This window comes from Athene noctua, chromosome Z (genome assembly GCF_965140245.1).
Source record: "Athene noctua chromosome Z, bAthNoc1.hap1.1, whole genome shotgun sequence".
NCBI lineage: Eukaryota > Metazoa > Chordata > Aves > Strigiformes > Strigidae > Athene > Athene noctua.
Window position 1 is genome coordinate 69,403,170 of NC_134077.1, and position 16,507 is coordinate 69,419,676.

General features: G+C 37.6%; 1 protein-coding gene and 1 pseudogene across 3 annotated transcripts in view; both read right to left on the minus strand.

Moving 5' to 3' along the window:
• Positions 1 to 16,507, minus strand: part of UHRF2 (ubiquitin like with PHD and ring finger domains 2) — a 91,214-nt gene that overhangs the window by 30,995 nt on the left and 43,712 nt on the right. For all 3 annotated transcript variants that reach the window (XM_074931562.1, XM_074931561.1, XM_074931560.1), the window contains exon 5: positions 3,097 to 3,206. In XM_074931562.1, coding sequence (XP_074787663.1) covers positions 3,097 to 3,206 — 110 coding nt within the window. The remainder of the gene's footprint in view (positions 1 to 3,096; positions 3,207 to 16,507) is intronic.
• LOC141973478 (mothers against decapentaplegic homolog 1-like) lies at positions 13,188 to 16,077 on the minus strand (annotated as a pseudogene).

The window sequence follows — 16,507 nt, forward strand, 5'->3', positions numbered from 1 at the left end:
TACAAGCAAACTGTCATTTTCATTACATGACTTCAATTTTTTCACATTTCTGCTTTAACCATGCCATAAATCAAATGCCCTCATTATATCTGCACTATTGGTCACATGAAGACAGGTCTGTTCACGCCTACCAACACTGCAGAGTTTAGTTACATACATGATTTCATATTCTCTTCTTTTGCAGAAAGTTCTCATGTTCATACCACAGATTTGGATTCTGATGGAAGTATTATATGCTGATATCTAGGTATTCTGTTTTGCATAAGAATATCTGAAACTTATTTACAAGTATGTTGATTCTTAGTTTTCTAATTTTCTAATAAGTTTAGCCCTACTCTTTCCTGGGCAGCAAAATTTAGATTTCCATTAAATAATCTGAAAATAACTACCTTATTTTTAACTGTTAAACATATATTGACATGTTATATACATTTTAATCTAATTTACACATACAAAAGCCTAATTAATGTATGGCTGTGCTCAAGAAATTACAAATTTTCTACAGAGGTAGCGTACGTTGTTTAGCTGATGAAGGTTATTTCCAAAGTAGGCATTCTATCTTTTGGAAAGGACCTGGACTTAATATAGACAAAAATACAGTCACTGCATTTTCTGACTGTGCGTACAACAATGTCATAGAGTATTTAAGGTAAATGAATTCTTTGATTTTCATCTGCTGCTGTTGTAACAAAAATCTTCAGTTATTCATAGCACATAAGCTAAGGTAGCTCTCTGTGTGTGTTTATAGATATATGAATATATATTTTAGAATTTTAAATACAAAGTAGGAATAGGGATGTAAGTACAGTCCAGAGGTAAAGGGTATACTGCTTATGGCATACAGCACTCTGCATAACTGACAGCTGACCAAAAAATCAGAATAACAGAGCAGAAATGAAAAGGTCAGTGTGGTGAGAAATCTGGCCTCAGGAAAAAGAACAGTCCAAAACAAGAAATAAGATTAAATTTGCAGATCAATTACATTTTCAGGGTTACATTTTTAAAGAGTATATTTCTGCGTTACATTTATTTATGAAGGTTTGTAAACAATGTATTAAAATGAATAAAAATGGGACCAGGAAAAGAATGAAACAAAACATATGCAGAGGTGCAAATCTCTACACCAATGGCATTATGTGAGCAGTTTAAGCAAAGAAGTTATAAATAAGGAAATAGCTGTCAAAATAGAAGGGAAAGAACTGTAAGTGAAAATAAAGAGCTTGGAACAATAAAGGTGGCAAGGAGTGTAGGAAGTACAAAATGGTGAGGCCGCCCCTCGATTCCTGTGTTCAGTTTTGGGCCCCTCACTCCAAAAAGGACATTGAATGACTCGAGCGTGTCCAGAGGAGGGCAACGGAGCTGGTGCAGGGTCTGGAGCACAGGTCGTACGAGGAGCGGCTTGAGGGAACTGGGGCTGTTTAGTCTGGAGGAGGCTGAGGGAAGACCTCATCGCCCTCTACAGCTCCCTGAAAGGAGGGTGCAGGGAGCTGGGGATGAGCCTCTTGAACCAAGTAACAAGCGATAGGAGAAGAGGGAATGGCCTCATGTTGGTGGTTTAGACTGGATATTAGTAAAAACGGCTTCATGGAAAGAGTTGTCAAGCATGGGAACAGGCAGCCTGGTTGAGTCACCAGCCCTGGAGGTATTTAAAAGCCCTGCAGATGTAGCGCTTAAGGACATGGTTTAGTGGTAGACTTGGCAGTGCTCAGTTTACAATTGTACTCAATGATCTTAAGTGTCTTTTCCAACCTAAACAATATTATTCTATGATAAATAAATACTCATGTTAGATCAAATGGTGCCACTGTAGACAATTTTGTCTAGTCAGCAATATAGTAATAATTAACTTCCATAACACACACACATATGTTAAAAATTAATTCACTAGACAGTAGCTGCAGGGAAGAACTAAATGAACTGTAAGGATTTTATATGCTCTTTTAAAAGTTTCATAAACAATTAGATTTGGAAAGTAAGTAGTATCTAAATGCAAAGCAGTATCTGTAGACTTTAAAATTTCTCATATTACAATTTTTTCAAATAAAGACATGTTTTAAGATGTTGCAAAAACCCTTTAATGTATCCAAGAAAAAAATAAACAGAATGGATGGTTATTTTTTTTGAGTAATCTGAGGATAGTAAATCACAAATAACAAAAAATGATTTATGAGAAGTTCATTTACAGAAAATCACATTCTTACTTTTAAGAATACTGAAGCAAATGGTATTTGCTCCTCTGAAAACAGTGGGTTTTTTTAAGATGATGGCAAATAAACAGTAAGCGGACTAGTTTTTGTGCACTGAGAGCCACATACAAACATTCTGAAAAACTGCCTTGGAGACAGGAATCTAATATATAATATCTAGTATCTATTAGTAGAGCTGCAGTCCAATCTCTCAGTGTTGCTATCACAAACACTTATCACTCCTAACTTCAATATATTTTTAAACTTAGGATAAAATATCACATTACTTTTTAAACTGCCACTAACTCATTCCTGTGCTTGTGGGGAGGATGAGAAGGTCTAGTTATTTTTTTAGAAGGTCATGCAGGGCCAAATAATAATCTAAACATTAATTATACTTTTTTTTTTTTCATAGTACAAGTAGCTTTAACGCGAAGTTCCTTACTTTTTTTTTTTTTTTTTTAAATTCTGACATAATGACAGGGTTAAAGTGCACCATTACAGACTGATCCTATCTGTGGCATTTCTTCATTTATTAAAAGTTTAAATGACAAGTCAATTGCAACAGCAGTTTTGATGTTCTGAATACCTGTCTAGGAACTTAAATGAGACTTTGAATTCATTCTGCACAGTTCATTTAGAATGTTATCAGCTGTCCCCCTATTCCTGCTCATGATTGATAGTACTAAGATGTTACCAGTTTCTGAATATGTCAAGTAATAGAGCCACCTTACAGTAAATCTAGTTTTAGTAGAGAAATCTAAAAGGGATTCTATGTTATTACTTTCCTGAACACACAAACCAATTACTATTAGCTCTGTATGCTGATCCTTCTATCTAAAAAAAAACCAAAAAATAAAAAAAAAAATCAATTTGTACTTCTATTCAAATAATTTTTAAAAAAGCATACTTTTGAAATCTCCATCCCCAAATGTCAATGGATAGGCTCCTGGCTTTTCAATCTTGTACATTTCCTCTACAAAAAGGATTTTACAATCATTTATTGTGTCTTCTGGGCCTCTGAAAAACAAAAAGAATAAAAAGTACATTCAACTTAGTTCCTCAGGCCTAGATCTCATACTTGATGAACCCTCAGCAATGAGATAAAGCTAACTAGCATCTTTTTTTCACAGCTGATAGGATACTTTATTTCAATACACACATAAAATTCAGTTTAGTACTGTAGCTTCTAAGAAAACCAAAATACATACTTAGAACACACATAAAGAAAAGCCTACACCATTACCCTCAGAGTACCTGGCAGCTGAGTATGTCCTTATTGACAGCCATTCATAACTTCGTAATTCTACTTCTAAAACCTCAAAACGTTGTTTTGACAGAACATAGCAGACCAGACAAAAATAATATCCTTTCAAATACAGCATATCAAACATTATTATAAAAGTATAATGTCAGAAATGAACCAGAAACCTAACTTTTAAGACACAGTAACAGACGGTGCTTGGAACCCACAGAGTAAGAAAAGCAGTAAAATCTTCAAAAGCCCTTCTGTGACTTCTAAATGTTTTAGAAACCTAAAACCCAGTCCTGCAAAGACATATATAATATTGAATTATGTACTGTGAGTAGTCCTGTTAATGACAGGTTTCAGTGCAAAATCTGTTCACCATATCTCAGTGATGAGTAACAAACACTCCATGACTCCACATTAATGCTGAAAGACTTCCAGAGAAGGATTAGTAAATAATAAATGCAGAGTAAAGTTTTTCACCTCCTCTTATTATAATCTCTTTGTATTTACTAAAATTCTAATTCAAACATAAATGTATCTAGGAAGAAAAGGCCATAAAAACACCAGCAGTTAAAACACTCCCTTTTCTTCCCTCCTCAGGACGATATTGTGTCTTCAACTGCCTGTTCTACCTTTTTCAGCAAAACCCATACTGGAAGTACTAATTACTGAACATAGTGTCACTGATTTCAGTGACTCACATCTGTCATTACTGATTTCAGAACTGAGTAGTCTGGCATGAGAGAAAAGAATTTACTAGCTGGAAAGCTTTATTTCTTTCAGGGTGACACCTAGCCAATAATAATAAAAAAATAACCTGAAGGAGATTTGGGTTTGCTGAACTTCTTTTCTCTTCAAAAGTTAATCTAATTCTGTGGCACTGCTGAAGTCTCTGTTTTGGTTCTAGAAAACCACTTCAAAATCTGAAACTACACAAGCAACTACATGAACACAGATGAAGTTGAAACGCTGTATTTCTTTCAGATATTTAGTGTAGAAAGGTCTAAGAATATGTTTGAATCAGGTAAACAAGTCTTCTAAGCCCTATTTATATGCTATCTGTAAGAAACAATCACAGAGGTGACTTGAAAATCTTTCTGAAGTCAGCCAGGTGGCATATCCTTATCAGAAAGGGTCTAGGCTGCAAAACTAAACCAAACTATAGAGAGGGAGGGAAACAAGATACTAGGTTCATATTAAATAAGCATAACTTCAGTAACAGAACACCTCCAGAAACACCAGGCTTCAGTCTGGGTTCTGTTGCTCCACACTGTACCTCTTTGTCTGCTCCCATCACTTCCCTTGTGCTAACTCCAGTTCTTGGATTCTGCCACTGGCTGACTAACCAATGCAGAAAAAAACTAAGCCAGGGAAAAAGAGGCAAAACCCACTTTTTGGTGGCCCTGAGCACTGCATGGAACTGGTGTTGAAAGGACTCTGATAGTATCTTGATTTGCTATAATTGTCTTTTAAGTGGACCAACAGCTGTTTACTTTTGCATCTGTATTTATTTTGACCCTTTTTTCTCCTTGCAGGTTTTGAAGGGAAAACATTCTCCATTTGTTGGTCATATGCATAAAAGGCAAATGCTAGCAAATTTCAAAGATCTGGGTATTTCATTAGAGCATATAAATGCTACATCAACCAATACATCCATCAGATAGAGAACAGTTTGTTTTCCTGATGAGGAAAACCATGTATTTAAGATAATCTTCATCTGCACCCTAGGGGGCATTACTTAAAAGCAGTTCTGGCCATTGTGGGTAACTATTTAGGTTTCCATACAGTACAGTGAACACAAGAAGTCTGATTTTCTGCACCTCAGTTGGGATGAGCCTGCAGGGTCCAACCACCCACACTAGAACAATGGACATCACCTTCATTACAACAAAGTATGCCTCTGACAAGATAAAGTTATGGAGATGCTTCCAGTTTGTGAATGGCTGTAGCACTTAAATTCCTTCAGCTGTTACCTAATCTGCAGCTCTCCTTAAGGCACAATTTCCAGCTTTGGAGTAACTTATTTAAGTAGAAAACTGTCCCTGAAACAGACAGAAGAGCACTCCCAAGAAAGACTACCCTCTAAAAGGACTGTGGTACCAGTATACCTCTGCAGTGAAGGTAAGAGTGGAAGCTTCTCTCTTCTGCAGTATCATGCAAAGACATTTTGAATTATCTACAATATATACCCATTAATTCATAGTCATAAAAGCACTACATATTCAAATACAGAAAGGACAAATTGTAAACATGATCTCTGGCAGAAAAAACAAATGAACACGCAGAGACTGGGCGAGCTTCTTAAAGGATCAAGGTTTCCCTCCTTATTTTCTGTAGCTTGGAGAGTCTTTTCTAAGTCGCCCTATACCTTTTGTTAGTCCTTAGCTTAAAGCTAAAACCAAAACAAATTTTGTTAAACTCTTTAATGCTATAAATCTAGTTATGTTAGGACCTTCCTTGGCTATACCACTACTTGCCTGCCTATCCTGCCTGATTTCTCTCCTACTTATTTCTAACATAACTTAAAGTAGTGAATCTATTCTAAAACCAAAATATCAAATTATGCCTTCTTTCACCTAAGTAATGTGAAATTTTATATTCATATAAAAAATACATGTATTGGTTTGCATACCTGTATGCATACAAAACAAAAGGTAAAAAATAAAGAAGTACACCTTAAACTTTAAGCCAATCTGTATGGAAAAGTCAAAATAGTCACAGAAGTTGAATAACATGTTGGACATTAGTAAGCATATAACTACATGTGCATCCACAGAAAATCTGAAAGATAATTAAGTTTAAATCTTGTCAAGAAACAACAGTGATAGTCTCAACACAGCAGCCACAAACATGACTTTACCCATCTTTAATGTGTGTAGTCTAAATACACTATCCCTATTATAAGCAAAATTGCATCTAGGAAAAACTTGCAACATTTTCTACCCTCTCTCTACAGTTACTTATTGTTTAGCGCTGTTTTGCTCTAATTTACTCCCTTTTTTACTGCATTTTCTCAAGAAATTTAGAAATCATTTGGTTAAAATGAAAAGCCGTTTATCACCTGTAATTCTCTGCATATGGTCTTTAGACTAGAAGGAAGGTGGCCAAACGCTATAAAGCTGTACACACAAATCTAGACACCTGTGTTACTGCTATCCATATCTTCGGGAAACAAATCAAACCTAGCTCAGTAGAATATTTATTAGGAGGAGATTTCACTGGTGCCAATTTAAACTATTAAAATTAGTTTTAACTACAATGATCATCACATTGTTTTCTTGAAAGATACCATGAAAAGATTTGTAAATTGGTTCAATGATCTTAGCATTCCAAAAGGCACCAGAGCAATAAGTTTTTGTGAAGTATGTAGAAGCATGGATTTTTATCATCAACATTACAAAAAGCCATACGTATATTATCAAAGTGTTGAAGCACAACACATTTTATCTAACTAGTTAAATAAAACAACTCATTAAATAAAACAACTCCTCTAATTAATATTAGAAAACACAGAACTCTCAAAAATATGAATTCAGTTGCATATAGGCAACAATTGGTAAAAGCATGCTTTCCTCTTATACACTACAATCCTACTGACATACGCAACCCTATTCACATACCTAGATGTAACTGACACAATAGACTGAATTCATTTCTGTATCACATATTAGGCCATGGTAGCCATTCCTTCTCTTTCGGTCACCTCCTGTATTTTTCCTTTGGGATAAGGGCACTCAAAGTAATTTTCAGAGTAAGTTTTTCCTAAAAGATACCCCGAATTTGAACTAGAAAAAACATTTTATTTTCTGCTATGAGCTACAGAAGGAGCAAGCAAACACTGTCAAATAACTTTACAAAGCTGGTATGTTCTGACAAATGACACAGCTGCATATCCAGAACTACAGAAGAAGATCACCTACCATTGTAACAAATGATGGCTAAATAATAAATGGTTGTGCCTTACCAAGGCTAAAAATCTTGCTCAGCTAGTTGCTCTTAAAAGACTAATTCTTCTATCACATTACATATACAATAGATTTAACAATAATTAGGCTACACATCATTTGTCTTAAAAAAATGGTTATCTAATAAAGTGGTTATATTATTCTGTCAAATATATGAAAAAGTATCATCTTTCTTAATTTCTTCACCTTACCATACCGAGAATTAGATTAAAACCAATATATCTTGAGTTATACATTACATGTAATAAATGGGACTGCATTTGTACTTCATATAAGTGCACTAAATCCTTTAAAGAAATTAAATCCCAAACCAGATCCAGACCCTTCAATACAACAGAATTCCTAATACAAAATTTTCTTTTAGATAGATTGGTCTTAGCCAGGGAAAACTTCAACTGAACCTTCTTATCTCTTAATTTCCACACACACACACTTCTTTTCTTCACTCCTTCAGGTTGCAAAACACTCTAGACATACATATCACAGCTGAGTAGAAGTATGACAACTGGGCATTATTCTGGATATTTCGAAGGTCAACTTTCAAGAAAATACAAGTTGCTAGACAACAATTACCACACTGAAAACTCTACCAGTTCTTACAGTGCAAGAGATTCAAGTTACAATTGCTAAATATCTGCCTGGTATTTTCTAGTTTTATCAATTCACCATATTGAAATCAGAAGAAAAATATTTCAACACACACTAAGAGTCAAAACACAATGCTGAATAAAAACTGGGGAAATTTTACTATTGAAAAAACTAAGGTTATAGTCACACAAAGAATTATAAGGAAAAGTGTCTAATGATAATTTATCTTCAGGCTTCCTAAGAGCAAAATCTTACACAAAGTCATGTTTACCAGACAACTAATTAATTTGTCAGCTTCTATGGTTACTGTCAAAGGGTATTTGACCATGACAACAGAGAAAGACTCACAATCAGAATAAAACATAACAGAATAATGTTGACTACGCTCTCCTAATGTATGAATTCAGATAACAATATAAAAATCAAAACACGATCAAATTTACTACCACTTTCAGTATCTATCTTTTTATATGCACTACTTTGTTAACATCCCATTTATGATTATTCAGCCTCTATTCTGCTTTTGCAAATCTTTCAAGCAGCAACTCTTACTTTATAAAGTCAGGACTGTTTTTTAAAAACCCTTTTCTTTGCCTTTGAAACAAGAGAAACTGTGTTCCCTAAATGAGCATAAAAACCATTATTTAGTAAATTTTATTAGAAAAATATTAAATTACAAATACATTAAAATCATTAAGTTAGTGAATTTAGTATGTGCTATTGTAACTATCTGTACAGATATCTTCTCTTGAAAAACTGAACTATGTTGTGATGTTCACTTCAATATATTCAAAGTCACTGTTACCCAGAAGAATGTTTTGAAATTAAAGCAAATACATGTAACAGCATATATATTTCAGAAGATGTGAAATGGAAAGTATCTCAATCTGATATAAAATATTGCAATGTGAAAATTACTACCGGTTGCTTTACATTTAAGCATTAACTATAACTTAGGCTAAACTACAGTTTCAAACTGCAAACACGCAGTCTACACAGCATGAAACAAAAGCCAGAAGGTACTACAATACAACTACAATTCTCACCAAACGTGACGAGATTTGATTTTAAACAGGCTTGTTTTAAAGGTAACTTAGAAAGTCTTCTCACATGAAGATAGAATAGTACACTGATAATTTGACTAAATTCTGCTAGGTTGCACTGAGTTACAGATGTTCTTTTATTTTGTATTGTATGCAAGCAGAAAAACAGACAATATTTTCCAAGATTTTTTCAGAATATTCCATACTCATTTGCTTTATCATCAAAATAAACTCACAGTTACAAAATGGGACAGTATGAGCTGTACCTTTAATTTAACTTCATTTATTTTTATTACACAAGCCACTATAATGACAAAGACACAAGATAACTTTTAAACTATGCAAAGATCTTATTATTTTATGTATATATATATAGTGCTAAGGTTAAACTGAAAAAAAAACCCCAAAAAACAAAAAAACAACCCCCCTATTTTCCAGAATATGCTGAACACCTTACTGTCAGAAAAGTCATAATCTAATATGAATTGTTAAGGCTTTAAAAAACAAAATAATGAAGAACACACATATCCCCAACTCCCAACCCTACAAATTCACATTCCTGCCGGGATATTACTTTTTTTAATCTTAGTAGTAGGCATAATGCTTGATGCATTTACAAAACATTGCAGTTCATAGTGCCAGACCCTGGAAGCAGAGATTTGGCCGCAAGGTCTATCCTTTTTCCTTTAGCCTGGGATCTGTGAAGGAGATGAACGTTAGAGAAGCAAGCAGAAACTTTGCACGTGGGAAGAGGGAGCGCGTTGGCCTCTTCAAGTTACAATTGCTAGATCTCTGCCTGGTATTTTCTAGTTTTATCACTTTACCATACTGAAATCAGAAGAAAAAGATTTCAACAGACGCTAAGAGTCAAAACACAATGCTGAATAAAAACTGGGGATAGGGTGGCGGGGCAGGGCAGCAGGGCAGGGCCGACCCCACCGCCCGCCCGCCGGCCCCAGCCCTGTCCATGGTGCTGCAGGGAGGCCGCCGGGACCACACAACCGCTGCCGCCTTCCACTCGGGTGAGTTTGTGGCTAAAGAGGCATCTACAGTTTCCACATCCAGGTTCCGACATGCAGACGTCAACACGTACTTGCCAGAACGTCGATTAAGAACCAGGTAAATAGAGCTGTTTGGAGACCTGCAAAGATAGAGCCCCAAAGGCTGCACAGATGAAGAACAAAGCTACGGGAGCCATGTGGGGCATCATAGGGCATGGTCTAAGCTCAGTCTGCTTCTCTTCGTGAGTGTGGACTGAATTGCAAGACTGAGAACCAAGCAAAGAGTCTGCTCAAGACATCATTCCAGGGGTCTGGACTAGTCAATAAATTATTTTATGCCAGAAGAGACAAAGCTACAAATAAGTGATTCTTAGTAGAAGAGGTTAAAAGCTTCTATCTAGATTTTACACTATGTCACAGTTCCAAGAGCAGATGCAGCACACATACTCATCATGAACTTAGATACAGTTAAAGGAGCCCAACCTGCGTATCTGGGTGGATTAAGTGACAATCTCAATTCAAAAACAAAGACATGAGAAGAAGCACCTCCCTTCATAACAAAATCTCTCAGGGACACATACTGTCAGGATGAAAAGGCCTTCCAGAAAACATAGAATAGCAAAGGCAGTCTTGCAAACACAGAAATATGGTTAAGTACTCTGTATAATAATAAAGTTAATACTAAGTGAATAAATAAATCAGTAAATTTTAGGTGCTTTAAAACCAATAAAAAAGATCTGAAGGTATCCACCTTAAAATTGTAAATACAAAGACACAAAGACACTCCCCATAGAATGCTTCATATCCAACCAAAAGCAAATGAGAATTGTTCACAGTAAGACCAAAAACCTTCTAGCCTGGAAAGTTAGTAACAGATGGATTATCACAACTTGGATTAAATAAGAGCATTACTTTAATGAAAAATCTTGGCATCCAGGGATGTTCCTGTTCAGAACAGGATAAATCTCATCTCACCAAGAATTTCTGAAAGTCAGAAAGTACACAGTGAACTTAGAGAGACTAAGCATCATCTCCTCCAAGCTCAGGAAAGTCAGTCACCATGTGCAGGAAATGAAAGTCAGCAGGAAGACTGCATGGATGAGCAAGGAGCCCTCAGACTAAACTCAGACATAAAAAGGAAGTGTGTAAGAGGTGGAAACAGGGGCAGCTGACCCAGGGAGGAGTATGGAGTTCCTGCCCAATTGTGTAGGCATAAGGTTGGGAAAGCCAAGATCTACCTCGATTTGAACCTGGCAACAGAGGTGAAGAGCAACAAGGATGGATTCTAAAACTTAAAAAACAAGAAAGGAAAACTAGAGAAAACATCAGTCCACTGCTAAATATAGCTGGGACAATGATGACAATAAACATGGAAAAGGCCAAGGTACTTAACCCCTTCTTTGCCTCAGTGTCTACTGGCAAGACCAATGTTCAGAAATCCCAGGCCCCTGGGACCAGATGGAATGTCTGTAGCAAGGAAGACTCAGCCTCAGTGGAGGGGAATTAGGTTACGGAGCACTTAAACTGGGGACTAACAGGTTGCACCCATGAGCACTGAGGGAGCTGCCTGATGTCTGGACAAGGCTACTCTCAGTCATCTTTGAAAGGTCACAACTGGTACACCTTCCTGAGAACTGTTAGAGAGCAAATGTCACTCCTACCTTCAAGAAGGAAGACCTGCTGACAGACTGGTGAGTCTCAACTCAATCCCTGGGATGGTGATGCAGCAAATAATTCTGTAATTGCCAGATACTAGAACAAGAAGGTGATCAGGAATTATGAGCATAGACTTAGAAAGGGGAAACCATGCTTGACGACCCCAACAGTATTCTATAATAAGGTGACTTGTCTGGAAGACAACAGGAGAGCAGATGTTCACATCCACTTTAGTAAGGCTTTTGATACTGTCTCCCATAACATCCTCCCATATAAGATGATAAAGTATGAGTTAGCTAAGTACACAGTAAGGAGAACTGATAACTGGCTGAATCCACACGACTGTGATCAGTGGCACAAAGACTAGTTGGAGGCAAGTCAGTAGCACCCCAGGCGTTGATCCTGGGGCCAGTACTGTTTAACATCCTCATTAATGAGCTGAATGATGGGAACAAAGTGGACTCTCAGTAAATTCACAGATGATACAAAACCAGAAGTAGCCGCCAATATCAGATGCATGTGTCACCCTTCAGAGTGACCTGGAGAGTTGGACAGAGAGGAACTTCATTATGTTCAAAGACAAATGCCATGTCCTGCACACAGTGAGTACCCCATGAACCAGTACCTGCTGAACGCCAACTGGCTGGAGAGCAGCTTGGTAGAGAAAGACCTTGAGGAACTCATAAACAAGCTGACCATAAACCAGCAATGTGCTCTTGTGTAAGCAAAGAAGGTCAACATCCCCTCTGGACTACATTAAGAGCAGGCAAAGGGAAGGTGAACATTCCTCACTACTCAGCACTGGTGAGGCCACATCTGGACTCCCCAGGATAAGACAGACATAGGCTTACAGGAGTGGTTCTAGAAAAGGGCCACAAAAATGATTAAGGGATTGAAACATCTTTGATATGTGAGTGCTTGGTTTGGAGAAGAGATGGTTTGTGTGTGAATGGCTATTGTCCATATGTATAAACAGGGAGCCAGACTCCTCTCATTCATGCCTACTGCCAAAACAAGAGGTAACAGGCACAAACAGAAACACATGAAACACCCTCTGACCACATAAAATACCTTATTATAGTGACTGTCGATAGATTGCTAAGTCTCCACACAAAGATATTCAAAACCAAACTAGACACAATCCCAGGCAATCTGCTCCAGCTGACCCTGCCTGAGCAATCTTAAAAGCTCCTTTCCATCCTCAATGGTTCTCTTAAATGTATACATGTATTTCTACAGCACTCTTTTTCTCTTTTATTTTCATAATGCTTTTCCTAATATTGTGCTCACCACCATTTTTACACACACACACACACACACACACACACACTCTTTGCCTTTTTGCACTTAAGTTTATTTTCTTCTGTTCTTCCTCTTCTGTCTGGAGTTATCTTCCCCAGTGGGACAAACTAATCTTCAAAACACTTCTAAAAATCACCCCCTAGAAAGCAAGTCAAAAGACTCTGTGGTTCCAAGTCCACGTTTATTAGATAAAGGATAGTGTTACAAATACTGAAGTTTATCATTTATGTTCTAGGAAAACAAAAAAAAAAATCAAGATCCAAGTCAAATCCAGTCTTTAACTTCAAAAGGTACTTTAATGGTAATTATGAAATGGTTATGAAACCCCAAAACATTCCAAATTTTAACAGTCAGTACTTACGCACTTTTTTTGTTAAAGCATTTAATGCTTTAATACGTAACAATGTCGCCTGGGTAACAAGCGTACACACCAATATGATTTACAAACTTGTTCCAACTTTATTAGGCAACTGGCCAGTATAGGTAACATAAACGTAGTACATGCAACAATCACACGTGCAATAACAATTTCCCTATATATCCCCCTTTTTCTTTTTGGACAATCCAAACTTGCTTGGTTATTTTAAGAATGCACCGCTTAATGCAAGTACAATTGTTTTCAAAACACAGGAGCTTGGGACCTTTTAAGACACTGAAGAAATGGGATTATGAGGAGAGCCCATCAGAGTAAGTACTTTATCCAGCCACTGAAGGGGACCATGAAGATGTATTTCTATCCAGCATGGAGTGCTTATTACGTTTTGGCGACAATACTCAGCTCCCCAATCCTTTACAAAACTTATACGGAGAGGGCACATCTTAGTAAGCTCATACACTGTCTCAAAGCCATGATTAACTGATTGAGCCAACAGCTGAACAAACTCTTGATTACTGAAAATTTTCATACTGCAGCCACTGGGGATTTTGTAGACTGTGGTGGGATGGAACCCATGATGGTAGCTGCAGTTCTGACTTTGCACAAAAATACTGCTGTCGCTCAGACACTCAGCATACACCTCTCCACTAACGTTAACAGAGATGAGCACCTTTGCCAATATGCTGCCTAGTATTCTCAACGGCAGAGGTGTGGTTAACGTTTGAGAACAGCCCCAAGCAAAATTATGTTCTTATTGTTTGAAGGATCAGTGAAGCCATCCACCAAGATGCTGGTGGAAGAAGCATGAATGCCTCCCTGATGTGATTATTCAGCTCATCGTAGACAATGGAGCACCAATACTTTGGCTTTTTGTAAGCAACTGCCTGAACACCTCTTCTGTGTATGTCAGGGGGAATTGTGGGTGCCATCATGATGGTATCCATTAGCTGGGAAGTATCATGTGTCATCTGACCTTCCGGAGGCAGGTAATCAGGAGCCATTAAATCGACAGTAAAGATATTTTATAATGTTTCTGGCTGCTTCGGACTTTAAACCATAAGTGACAACCGCTTGTTTAGCTTGCTGCAAAATCTTCCTATCATGTGGTTCCAATTTTCCAGTGCCATTCTGGACGATCACCGGGCAGGCAAGTGTTCCAGCCGTGTGCCAGTCCCCTTCTAGTAGCGCATCTTCTATCACTCCGGACCATCAGCGTTGTAAAGGATCAGCTCCAGAGGCTTGAGAAGAGTTTGCACGGAAGGGGGCGCCATTCTGCCTCAGCTGGTTGGGGCTGAGGAGGCGCCAAGGGGTGTGATGAAAGATCTTCATGTGTGTTCCTAGGGCCCCACCGTGGGGTAGAAACAGAAGGGTTTGTATCTGTGTGTGACCTCCACACATCCAAACTTCTTCATGTCATGGCAGCCCTGACTTCTTTGTCTTTCCTAAGAAGTTTGTATCCATTCATCTCTTGCTTCAGTCCTGAGAGCTATATGCGAGCCATCACATCTCCACTATACCAACAACATCACAGTTCTGTGACTACATGCAGAACTAATTCTTCCTGCTTGTTTCTCAGGCTGTATTTTCATACAGGCACTTGAGAAGGGTATCCTTCTTTCACCGATCCCAAGATTCTTCTTATTTTCACCACCCTGTACCCCTTGCCTTCCATACAATGCCAGTGTCTCCCTTAATCATAGGTCACACTGTCCCTTTACCACTAGGTTGGCCAACCTGTTGGCACAGATGTTCCTGTCCCACTTGAGGATCAAGAACTTCCAGGGACAGATGGGAACCCAACTATGGGCCCCAATAGAAGCCAAATGCATGTTGATACAAGCTGAGCAATTAGCAAGGTTTTGATCCACAGGATTTGCCTACTCCTTTCCTTGGGAGGATTTGTCCTTCAAAGTCTTACCCATTCACCAGCAGGACTGAGAAGCTCTTAACATAACTGGGCTACTTAGTTTGAGAGAGAACACTATCTCTAGGAAGGCAGATTTGGTTTGCAACTCGAATTTTAAAACTTCAAGACAGAAGAACAGTACATTCACAGTCTAAAACGTGCAACATGAATACAAGCAACTAGTCTACTTTTCCTCCATTTTGGGAAAGCAAACTGAAACACTCCATCAAATATCAGTTTCCCCATACTCCCTATTAAGAACAAGCAATGTGCAGAGAAATGGCAAAGAAGACAAATTACTTTTTATGTAATCTATCTCCCTTAAAGAAGCAGGAAGAGGGATGTATCAAGAGATAAAAGTATTTCCTCCATGTAAGAGAAATAATTACAGGTAAGCAATCTTAAAACTGTCATCCTTCCACTTCTCTCTGCACAGTGGAATCTCCTGAAGATCTGTCCTCTTTAAAGCAGGAGAATAAAGCATGAAAGGAAACAAAGTGCATTGAGAAATAGCTATGATCCATGTAGAACCTGGCTGTTGTAACTATTCAGAGAGCGTTTGTAAAATGGAATTTTTTTGTCTGAAAAGTAAGGAGGGAAAGGAAAAAGGAGGAAACATCAAAAGGCTGGTATATCAGCCAAATACCGTTCAAAACATACTCTTTCAGTTCTTTCTAAACATTTGGGGTTTGAGTTCATAGGTGCTGAACCAAGGTAGTATATCTCATTTATGATCCTGGTGAAGAGGACAATTACCACAGTGAGACAGCTCTAGCTATAGAGACTAAGGAAAAGCAGTTCACAGATGCACTTGAGAAGTTTTAGGCAACACCTCTACAGAATCACCATGAAAAAATCCCAGCAGGCTTCTTGGACAACTGGAATTTATCTTGATTTTAAACAGCTGTGATGATTCAAAAGGAGGTCTCTTCAAAGGAGGTGGCCAGCTTCACTGAAGTAATGAAGAGAAGAGGAAAGAGCGAGACACAAAGAGACACCCTTTTAAAAGTTTTTTTTGCCATTATATCTGTGCAAGAAACCTGCAGGCAAGTCCTTCAGCAATTAGATTCCTTATTATCAGGATACCCACTGAACAGCATGAAAGTTTTTTTTGAAAAATGGCTCAAAGTAAATCTAGTAATATTCCACATAACAGCAAAACAACATCTTCCCAGATCAACCAGCAACAATCAAAGATGGTGCATTAAAACAAATAAACTGTAAAGTTATTT